Source organism: Solanum tuberosum, unplaced genomic scaffold (genome assembly GCF_000226075.1).
Source record: "Solanum tuberosum cultivar DM 1-3 516 R44 unplaced genomic scaffold, SolTub_3.0 scf00333, whole genome shotgun sequence".
Lineage (NCBI taxonomy): Eukaryota > Viridiplantae > Streptophyta > Magnoliopsida > Solanales > Solanaceae > Solanum > Solanum tuberosum.
In genome coordinates, this window is record NW_006239270.1 from 154,090 (window position 1) to 166,204 (window position 12,115).

General features: G+C 35.9%; 2 protein-coding genes across 2 annotated transcripts; one reads left to right on the forward strand and one right to left on the reverse strand.

The window, feature by feature from the left end:
• The first annotated feature begins 758 nt into the window (after window positions 1–758).
• On the forward strand, window positions 759–2,114 carry LOC102598337 (josephin-like protein). The gene is made up of 2 exons (XM_006361238.2): window positions 759–991; window positions 1,347–2,114. Exons 1-2 carry the CDS (start codon window positions 896–898, stop codon window positions 1,809–1,811), a joined length of 561 nt encoding a protein of 186 aa, XP_006361300.1. The 5' UTR covers window positions 759–895; the 3' UTR covers window positions 1,812–2,114.
• A 4,116-nt stretch (window positions 2,115–6,230) lies between these two features.
• Window positions 6,231–11,639, reverse strand: LOC102598682 (sodium-dependent phosphate transport protein 1, chloroplastic). Its single transcript, XM_006361239.2, has 9 exons — window positions 11,079–11,639; window positions 10,842–10,997; window positions 10,535–10,750; window positions 10,065–10,274; window positions 8,693–8,830; window positions 8,229–8,330; window positions 7,831–7,896; window positions 7,540–7,624; window positions 6,231–6,754 (listed from the first exon to the last, which is right to left on the reverse strand). Exons 1-9 carry the CDS (start codon window positions 11,541–11,543, stop codon window positions 6,657–6,659), a joined length of 1,536 nt encoding a protein of 511 aa, XP_006361301.1. The 5' UTR covers window positions 11,544–11,639; the 3' UTR covers window positions 6,231–6,656.
• Between the last annotated feature and the right edge of the window lie 476 nt (window positions 11,640–12,115).

A 12,115-nucleotide genomic window follows, 5' to 3' on the forward strand; every position in this document is an offset into this window, starting at 1 on the left:
AAATTAAAAAAATTATTTGCATAAAAATGAAAAATTATTAATGAATTGGGCTAAATCTCCATAGTTAATCTTTTGCCAACAATATCTTCGATTTTTTTAATGGAAGTCAACTTCATTCTGATAACGCTTTAAACTGATAGATCTAATAATCTTCTTTGATGTAAAAAAAGGTGGGTGAATCAAACACCAAAAAATTTGTAAAAAAAAGAAAGAAACGATTAAAAATAGAAAAGAAAAGTAGAAGAAAAAATGTGGAAGAAATTACATTTGGAAGTAAATGTTTACTTGAACTAAATGAAAAGAATAAAAAAGAGAAAGAGTTATGAGAAGAGAAAAAAAATGAAGAAGAACGATGCAGAAAAAGAACAAAAATGGAAAAAAAAAATGAAGAAGAAGATGCAGAAAAAGAAATATAGAGAGAGAAAAGTTAATTCAAAATAAAATATTTAAAAATTAGTAAAATAAGTTATTAAGTATGTTATCCAATAAAAATATGACATGTGTCAGTTTTTTTGGTGTCTTTTCCTTTCTCACGCGCTTATGAAAAGTTGGTTATACAAATTTTGCCACGTCACTCTTTAAGGGGGGTAATTAAATTCAATTCAAATTAAATTAGGGGGTAAAGAAATACTTGTATAGTTAAAGTGCTAAAGTTTTGTGCGGACAAGTTCAGGAGAAATTGTATGTCTTTTCCATATAATTATATCCAATATTACACAACTACAAGTAAGGTGAATTGGCAAACAAACCCTTACTGAGAAAAATAATAATTAAAAAGCTTGTCCAAGTAATAGTCGGCGGTAATATCTTTTGAGTTGCTGAATAGGTGTTGATTTGGAGTTGGAAGTTGAAGTTGAAGTTGAAGGTGAAGGTGAAGGTGAAGGTGTGTTTAGGCATGTCGCAGAATATGGATGAAAGGGAAGTAAAAATATATCACGAGAGGCAAAGATTACAGTTTTGCCTCTTACATTCTCTTAACAATCTCTTCCAGGTACTCTTATTCTTCTTCTTCTTCTTCTCTACACCGAATATCACAGTTGTACATAATTTTGCATTCTTTTCTTTCTCTGATATACCAATTTTGAACCAACCTCATAATCTTACCAATTTTAGTATGAGACGTTTGAATGGGTTTTCTTTCAAATCAAATATATGTATATTTTACACTCACATATCCTCCTAAATCATAAACTAACTTTTCTAGTTTGATTGCTGTGATATTTAGGTCAAACTTTTTTTATTTTATATTTAGGTCAATTAATGGAAATATGATTACACTTTTTTTAAAAAATTTTTTGGGGACAAAACCCATGTTGGTTTGATGATGACATATTGGTTCTACTCAGGGAAAAGATACATTTACAAGATCTGATTTAAATAAAATTGCTGAGAAACTTGATGTGGATGACCCTAACAAGGGGAGCTGGAATCCTGTATCACTTGTTTTTAGACCTCATCATAATGAAATCACCGGGAACTATGATATCAACGTATTGATTGCAGCGCTCCAACAGAAAGCCAAAACTGTTGTTTGGCATGATAAGCGAAATGGGGCTTCTTCAATTGGTCTTGATGGAACTGATGATCGGCTCATGGGAATTGTTCTTAATGTTCCTGTTACAAAGTTTAGTGGCCTTTGGAGAAGCAGACATTGGGTTACGTTAAGATGTATTCAGGGGGTTTGGTATAATCTAGACAGTGATTTTATTGCTCCTTATGCTTTTAAAGATACCCAACAACTTAGGGAGTTCTTGGATCGTATCATTACTGCTGGTGCTGAGGTTTTACTGGTCATGAATGATAAACAATGAGTTGTAACATGTTCTGCAGCAGTTTGATTTCATTTTTTGACTTGAGCTGTTTGAAGCACAATGGAGGGTACATGTTGCACTATGAAGACTTTAGTTCCCATGGTTGCTATTAATACATGCCCTGGGCACATGCTGTGTATTCTATTGATTGTTTTGAAAGTTATCTTTTACACTGTCCAATTGACTATAATTGAAAATAATTCAAGTTTTCACTTGAGTTATCTTCAAGGTATACTTTATTGCTTCTTGTTCGATTTACCATTCAAAGTGGATCTTCCTTCAAAGTATGAAATGACCTTACTATCTTGGGTATCATTCGTTATTTCAGCTTCTTCTTACACATTATATTTGAAAATAGCCATTACTTTTTCGGCAATGAGAAAATTGGTCGCTCTTTTAACACTCTGAAACAGAAGAAAGGAAAAAGGTGAAGTATATACATCAAAATTATGGTTTTATCTGTAGGAAGACATTGGGCTCTATTATATTTAGTGCATATCCAATCAAAGGGATAGAATTAGTCGAAGAAAGAAAAACTTAATTGCATACTTGTAATGGAGCTTTTATTAATAGCTAGAACCTTGGCCTCCAGTTTATTTGTTTTTGGACCAATAAGATAGCAGAGCCTGTCTGCATGTTCTTCAACTACTTGTCTGCAATTTCTCTCTGCAGTTCAAGAAAACAGGGATGTCGAGCTCTCACTTTAGCTTGTAATTCTCCAAGAACTAACTTTTTGTTGTAAGCATTGCTATTATATAGGAGAATATTGAACTTTTCCTTCTGATTTCTATTCAAAATATAGTTGGAAATGCTACTTCTTTTGCCTTTTGTCTTCCCTGGTGGCTCTTTTTAGCTATGAGTTGATACTTGGAGGCGTGACATTGTCAAGAAGAGGTTGTATGTAGAATGATTTGTATTTCATCATGTGGCCGAATCTAATTCTCCTCTCCGAAATTAACTCTTGCAGTTATACTCTTCGTATCCAGGTGTAAGTCCAACTTTCTTAGCCACTATAATCTTTTGTCACAAAGGGAACTGTCTTTTCAATGTTTGATTGCATCCAAACTGCCTTTTCTAGTGTTATTGTTTATTTATGAACATGCTAAAAAGAGGAATATCTAATTGTTTTTGAGAATATCATTGCTAGCATTCTGAATCTGAATTGAATAGAAAAGCACTATGTTGGAAGGAAGTATATGTATCTATCTGGAGCACGGAATTGAGTTACTGCTGGTTATCCAAATGCCAAAATGTTCAACATGCTGTTGGAAATAATACAAAGATTTGGTATATCTGAGGAGTGAGGAGAAAAGTATCCCATTTTAGCTGGGCTTCAGCTTAGTGTAACTGGATACTTACATAATTTCATTACTTCTAAATCTGGCTGATTTCTGATGCTATTTTTCTGAAAATATTGCATGGTTTCTGAGTTTGGGTATTCTGTGGCATGGATATGTCTTGCGCTTTTTAACTCTAATTGAGCATCTTGAACAATTTAGTCGGTCGAACTAGAGCCAAAATTCCACCTTGAACCTGAGGTGGAAATCAAACAGTAGACAGTGGACATAGTAAACGAATCATAAATTTGGAGGCACTTGGCTTTTCCCCTTGGTCTTTCACAATAATATCTTGGCTGAAATGTTGAATTATGAGTATAGCGATGTCGACATGTGAATATCGTGGCAGTGTATTTATTTTTACCTTGAGTACAATTATCGGACGAACCAGTCTTAGATAATCAAACAGTTGGCTCCACTTGGCTTGTTCACAGCTCTGAGCATGACAGTTGATAGTTCCTTGAGGATTCTCTTGACCATATCCACTAGTAAAACCTTATCATAATTGTGTTTTCTTTTCTTTACAAAGTCAGTCCCTTTTGTGAGTCATCGTTAACCATAACCTGAGATTGTTAAAGAATACCTTAGAGAAAGAATGTGAGATGTCTCCAGCAACCTGAAAATCTTCAGAATAAAATATGCTGCTGGTTATAGTCTGCATCCTCCTGTAGTTTGTCCATCGACTATATTCCAAGATGATGGAAATTCCATATTGTTTCGAGTACTCAAATATTAACTAGCATCCGGACTTGATTTTGAGCATACTAGAACTGCCTACATAAGAAGTATGTCTCCACAGGTCACATTGATGTTTTATGCTTAAATGGCTTGAGGGAATTCATGATTTATTAATGTGAGTAGCAAATATGGTGCATGACAGAGTTGTTTTCATTGTGTTTGGATTCTTTGGGAAGCAAAATCTATTTCCCTTACAATTATTGTTGCTGACAAGTTAGTCTAAGCTCCAATCTGAATCTGAAAGGGTAACGTCTTTAGTTTTCTCTTATTAGAATGCTCAAAATGATGAAATTGAGAATGACTGATTTGGACTTGTCTTAGTTGATGATGAAGATTCTCCTCTTTGGGTGATCTTTTATTTTTCTTTTAGTACAAGTATACATGAAGAGTATTTTCAGTTCCCAGCAGTACTTCTTCCAAGTTCCACTATCTTTACTTTGTTATAATATTACCCAAAGGTTGGTGTTCTGAGCATTTTCTAATCAAGAAAATGAGGTAAAGTACAGGCTGATTCCTTTGGTTATATACAGGTAAGTTCTTTTTTCCTGTATTTCACTTCACCGACGTTTCATTCTTACATGGCAATTGACAAAGATAAACTACAAACCGTTAATCAAGGTACTTGATTTAACCGTTACCCTTGAAAATCATATGAGTTGCATGTGTCTTTCTTAAGTTTTGCAGCTTCTTCATAAAAAAAGAAGTAAATTTGTATATTTTAATTTCATTCCTTAGCATTTTAAATACTAATGATTATTTTGACATCTTTTTCCTTCACATGAACGAATGCATGAGAAAGAATATCCTACAAGGATCATGCCACCCATCTCTCTTTTTTGATCTTCAAATTAGACCAAGGGAAAATTTCTAAACAAGAAACTTTTATCATTATGGTTGTGATAATTACATACTACTCTCGGAAATCAGTCTTTTCTCTCTCTTTATGCACATCATAAACCCTAGTTTTTTTTGGGAGATATGGAGAACCTATGACTACATTAATTCTCAAAAATCTCCCAGCTATTATATGTTGGAACAAGATGAAGTAATAAGTATGGAGCGGAAAAACCATCAGTCTTAGAGATCATAGTTTAACGTTCTATTTTCCATTTTGCAATGAGAGGAGCAACAAGCTTATCAAATGGATAAGAGCAGGAGTGAATGAGTTGAATCTAAACAGTGAAGGAAGGAGTTAATGGAGAATGCGGAGGTGGCGGAATCATCTAGGAAGGAAACATTCTATCTACATGCATACATCATTAATTTTGGACTTGGCAATAGCAACATGCCAGAAACAAAAGCAATGCTATATGGACTCACACGGTGTGCTGCTTTCAAGTAAAAAAAAAGGAGGAGAAACAGACTCTCTCCTCTTGACCAACGTGTCTCCAGAGAATGGAAAATCCCCCCGAGAGGTCTATGACTTGTCTATAATATATTGTTATAGAGAAGCAAACAGACCTATGGATAAGCTAGCCAGCTTCAATCACCCATCTCCTTTACCTCCTTGAGAGAGCTTCCTAGGCTTGTAAGGAAACTCGTAACTATTAGAAGGAGCAGACTAATTAACAATACGTATATTTCTAGTTTTACACAGGCCTATATTTCTACTTCATTGAAATGACCATTTTTTTTTCCTTTCTTTAGGATAGACTGACTACCTCTGCCTTGATGATTGGGATGCCAATCTGTACCATTTTTGAATAATAACAATGATCAAATGGCATAAATTCAAAAAAAAACTTTGCTTATGATATATCTCATCTCTTGTGCATAGGTCATGGGCTGGTTCGCTCAGGTATATTAAGGCATCGAATGCCAATCTTGCTTAGCTCTAGGATGGAGGCATGAACAAATGTCCCCATCATTAGCATTCGACCAAACTGACATGATCATAATTGCACCACCAAAAGTTGTTGCTACAGTTGGGAATATTTCAAAACACGTCTAAACCCCTCAAGTCTCCAAACAAACCATAAGCAATATTATCAACTTATAAAAATACTCGAAATGGGAAATCGGATGCTCTTTCAGAAAGCAGTAGCAGGGGATGTTTTGAAGGTTGAGACTTGAGAGGGATGGGGGTCATAAATGTTGCATCTGAGGTGTTAATTAACCTAGTTATAATTTGATTTTGAATAAAATAATATTTCGTTTGTAAATACTTTTACTCATTTCCAGAGGGCAAAGTTTGGCCATTTTGTACAACTCAAGCCCAATTTTGAGCCTTTTAAGATGCTTGGCGAATGACCAGTTCCTACTTACGAAAACAAAAGAAAGAGATGTTGGTTGCTATACGATTTTGTTAAAATAGCTAGTCTACTAGGAATTGTTGTCTGTAACACAAGAAGCTCAAATTTGGTCAGTGGAATTAAATACTAATAGGAGCCTTAGTTCTTACAAAACATTAATAAGATAATAAAACTGTTTTACCTATATTACTGCAGTCTGCAGGATTGGATTAGTAACTTTACACAGATTTACAAGCTATGTCAATCATGTATCCTTCTTCATTAGGTTGTTCAATCAAAGTCCAATAGTCTGGTATCTTCGTGGAAATCTTGGAGTCCCCTTGTTTAAATCAATCCAGTGTCAAAGACATTTGTTCCCTCATTTTCTGATACACTGCTAAAGATACTCCTGCTTATTCTCAACTAAATCGGGCCTAAAACTCTTTTCATCTCCAATTCTTAACCAATCACGCCTTCCTGATTGCACCACATGCATATCCAGCATAACACCAAGGGCTTAAGTTTGCTGTCTCCAAGTTTCAATCAATGATCTTCTCACCAGTCGAAAAGGCATTCCAAACTACTGTTCCAACCAAGTAAAGCCCAACTGAAACCTTAAAGACATCATCCCAAGAACCTGAGAAGCCAGAGAACAGAAAATATAATTCATTTAAGGGACACATGCTTTTGAAGGGCTATCATGTCTTTATTTGGTCTCAAGACTCAACACACTGTTCTATCTTGACAGATGATGAGAAAATGAGTAGTCATACTGACTGCAAATAAGGCCTTCCTCCCCCCTAGAGTGGAAAGCGTTACTGACATTGCAACGCGATTAAGGACCATTTTTTTAGCTCCTACATTGCCAAGCTAATGCTTTTGCAAACCATGATAACAAGACAGTGGTTGTTAAGTCTGTTGATCAGCTGAACGCAACTCTCCTTATTATTAACAAGAACAGGGTCTAATTCGAATGGTTTAATTTTCACAAAGCATATCTTAGCATGTGAGTGTGAAAATGACTATATTATGAGAATGGGTAAAAGAAAATTGATCATGATCACCTAAACAACTGTTGAAACCATATTTTAAAGATGATCATCTTAAAGGATCAATTTATTGTTATTAGTTGCAAAGAGAGTTTCCCGTATAAACCATCCACAATAATTATTCAACGAACTAATTTACCACAAACAAACATATGAAATCAGGTGAAACTAAAACCAGGTGAGCCCTTGATCCATTTACTCTACGTGGTTAGTAACGTCTTGTAAGTTCTCAGTAGTACCATGGACATAGAAGTCAAACTATCTTTAGGTTGTTTCCAATAGCACTACCGCCAAAAATTAAAAATATAGGCTATCAATTCTGTAGTACAGGCATCCCTAAATTATCTAGACTAAAATGAAAAGGATGAAATACCATGTTGCAAGATGTAACCAGTCGCTGCTGTGCCAAAAACACCAGCTAGAACCCCAGCAGTATTGGATAGTCCAAGGAGTACGCCCTGAAAATGTATCTTTCTTTAACTCATGTTACCCACAATATCATAAACTATTTATACTAACATGCAGCAATAATACATCATAAACAATTCTCGTCTTGAGAACACAAAGTAATACACAACGGTTACTCATAGATATTATTTGAAGCTCATTATACATTAAGAAACACCAAAACTAAGAGGTGGAAAGACAATAAAGTAATACTCACAGAATACCGTGGAGCAATATCCTGATGGTTTGAATACAAACCAGATTGTGAAAAAGCATCACTTCCCTGTTTCAAGAATGAAGAATATCTCAAAGGTGGCACCTTATAAGCTGAAGCAAGAAGAGATTACATGTCATCAACAAGAACTAATTTGATGGATATCTGAACAAAGGCAATATTATTAATTAAACTTCTTCAATACTTCCATTTTCTTGGCCCTACCCTATCCATTCACATGAAACTGCACATTCCACAGTGTTAACTCATATGCAAACTGAGAGCGATGGTGCATGCTTTGACAGTTCCGTACTAGTTATACATCATAGTTTTCACAGTTGAACAATATCTGTCGAAAAGCTATGCAGGACTCAAATATTCTTGTTCAATATAAGACAAACCTGACTGCATGCCATACATAGAACTGCCATTGCTGGAGAGTCAACATGGCTCAACTGGGTTAAAAAGAAAGCAGGTCCAAGAAATCCTATTGTTTGCATGATCTGCAACAATTATAAAATGAATTCATAAAAGCTGTTCTTAACATTTTAGATAGGTGCATTTCTTTAAAAATACAACCAGTGCTATTTCAAAAAACCTGCAAGGAGAAAATACATTGACTTCAGTATAGGATGGGAATCTACTAAATATGGCGGCATTTTACAACTAGGAAGTAAGGAAGCCATGCAAATGAACTAAATCATTGGAGTCAAAATTATCTTCTGTCTGCGACACGTAAGTTGAACATGCAGACATTAAAGTATCACGACCGCTTTTAGGAAAAATTGTTCTCATAGAGATCGTTAGAAAACAAAAAAAAATAGGGTATTGAAATCGCAATGACATCAATAGAAATGAGTAGTACCTTTCTGACAACAGTCACTGATGTGCCTCTCCTCACCAGTGAATCTGCAATCCACCCACCAACATTTGCAGTGACTGCCATTGTGAGCCATGGCAAGACCGCAAAAAGTCCCGATTCTGTAAGATTAAACTTTAATACCTGCAGTAGCAATGCATAAACAACTTTAAGTAGAAGTCACTAAAATTATGACCACCACCAAGTAGGAAACATTCTAATTTAATACTAGAAATCATTTAACGTGGCATGAAGATTAAGCAACATAGTTGATGATTTAGTGAAGTACTTCTAGACTTAGATACTATTCAAGATATGACAGTGACAGGTAAGTAGGAACAATTCATGTGTCTCTTTACATCAGTACATAAATGAAATTGTAAAACAAAACTCCTACCCTCAGTCCCTACTGTCTCAAACTCTATAAAACCATTCTTCTCTGCCTTTTATCCTTCTGTTTACAACCTTACAATCATCAAACCTCTTTCTTTACTGCATAAGTAAACCAATTGAATCAAACCCCAACTCCACCCCCACAAACAAAAAAGAAAATGAAAAAGAAGAATACGACACATCTCCATAGCTACTACTGGTTATCATACCTTCAACATACATTACAAGTTCAGAAACGCATTCACCTCTAAGGTTTACATTATTTTCCAATACCCAGTGCAGATGCAGAATGTCACTTATAAGAATCAACCGTAAAAAATTGTCAGTACAGTATACTTCTCTATAGGAAACTGTCCAGTACAATTCCTTGTAACATCCCGACCCCTTTTTTTTTATTAAATCATTCAATTTCATGTTTAGGAACTTTTTACAAGTCATATTGACCATTTTGGACTTGTTTGAGGTTTGGGTAGAAAAAAAACAGATCTGGACAATGCAGGATTTTATATTTGTCTGATGCGAGCAAAATCTTGCTGCCTTCGAAGCGTGCTTAACACAAGATAGGTTGCAAAAGAGAGGATTATTCTTTGCAGCAGGTGCTTTTTATGTGAAGATGCTAGGAATCAGTGGATCACTTGGTACTTCACTGTAGCTTTTCATGGCAGATCTGGTCTATATTTTTATGCACTTCTGGAGATCACTGGGTAATGCCATAAATATCGGGCAACTGTCATCCATTGATGAACCAAATAGGTGAACTTGGACCTAATATCATAGATTAATATTTAAGATGTCAAATCTTTATTTCTATTAGATCTCTAGGTCTGGCACCTTCTTCGTGAATAAGTTCTTCACAAATTTGTATCTAATTTAAGAATAAGAAAAGTTTGTTTTACACCAAATTACATATATTTTTAACAATTATTGTGAGTCATAATCATGTAGAAAGAAAATGAAGCAACATAATGGAAATGGAAAACTGTACCTGGTGATAATATGTTGGCATCCAGGTAAGAAGAATAAATGTCCCCCAGTTGTGACAGAAGTGAGACACTATCAAGGCCCATACAGGTGGCTTTGATAGAATCAATTTCCAAGGGATTGATTTAACAGGTTCCTTGGAAACACTGCTACTAAGAATAAGCTTCTTTTCTTCAGGCCGTAGCGTAGGATCATCCAGGGGTGAACTGTACGCCTACATAAAAGGTTCTGACATAAATAAGCAGCATTACCAATGGCCTAGTAAGAAATTCTGAGTTCAAGAATTTGCAAGGGATATATGTGGTTTGTATGTCTATTATCAAACAGAGTGGCTGTTTTACAAATGAAGTTGTAAATGTAATAAATATAAATATACCCCATGTCCCCCAGCACAGAGCTTTTGAGAAATATACAACACAATCTTGATGATCCTCATGGTAATAATTAATTGCATGAATGTAGGGACAATTGTACCTTACTAAGCCATACTGCAAACCATACAGTTCCTAAAGAACCAAAAGAAAAGAAGACAGAAGGCCAGCCAAATTCGTGTATGAGGAATGGGGAAAATGCTAAGCCAGTGACAGATCCAAGATACATTCCACTATAGACGAGTGCGAGAGATCTACTTCTTTCTGATACAGGAACCCATTTAGAGAGAATGTTATTCATTGCCGGCATAGCAACACCCTGGATGTGACAAAGTGAAATGAGCTAATCAGAATTGAGTTAGTATGGCAGGCAGCAGTAATAAAGAGGGAGGTGAAGAAAACCAACCAACCTCACCAATTCCCATGAAAGCTCGAACAACAAATAAAAAGGGCAATCCAAGCTTAGCAGCAATGGGCGTGAGAACTGTAGCAACAGACCACCAGATTACTCCAAATCCCAAGACAGCCTTGCCACCAACAGTGTCTGCCCATATACCTCCTGCTATCTACATGAAGGTTATTGCCCCAACAGTGAATGAATGAGGAGATAAAAATTAGTGTAGTAAGAATGAAGATTGATTTGTCACCTGAGTAAGAAGATAACCCCAGAAAAATGAAGATTGTATTAAACCAACAGTAGTAGGAGTCCAGTTATATTCGGATGCCATGGGAAGTATAGCGATACTCATATTAACTCTATCCATATTACAAAGAAGAAAAGCGGAGAAACAAAGAATGACAATAACCCAACGTTTTGGAAACTCTTGCGGTAGACCCACTGAGTTATCTCCATCTTCTCTCTTTCTCAATAAAGAAGAAGAATCATCGTCGGCAATTTTGAAGGGCTTTGACTTGACATCAGCCCACAACTTCCAACTACTACTATTCCTCTTAATTAATAACTCTCTTTCTCCATATCGAAATCGACCTCGACCTCGACCTCTTCCACTGCCACTAGTATCGTAAAATGAATTATGAACATTGAGATTTCTTCGAGGTATATTGGGAGGAGAAAAGCTGTAGTGGGAGAGAAGAAATGCTTTGGCACTCATAGCACCAGACAACTCAAGGGAAGGGGATTGATTGATATTTCAGTTGGAAATGTAGTGATGATGCTACTACCATTTCCACTTTCTACTACTCCATAGCACAGGATATTTATGCCCACTGGTTCTCTTTCCTGCACGTGTCTCGCATCACATACCAATGCTTCAGAATAATCCCTTTAATTACACTTTTCTCCTTCTACCTCCTTGCTAGGGGTGGGGTGGACATAAATATCACAAAATTCAAAAATTCAATTGTATCGAACTAATTTAATTTTTTTACCTGCATATTTATACTACTAAACAGTGGCATGTGGCGTTTTAATGATTTCCCCATTCACGATAAATAAAAAGATAAAAGGAAAAATCATTCTATTTCGACAAAAGACCCACGTAGCCAACGACACGTGCCCATGGAGGCTAGAGGCCCCGCCTACGGGTCGGCAAGTGGACGACCGGCGCATGTGACGCATATTGCACAACAACCGACTTAGAGACATTCAGTCCAGTAAGACGTTAAAAATAAAAATAAAAAACTCACGAATAAGTACAAAGGAGGGGGGGGGGGGGCTGGGTTT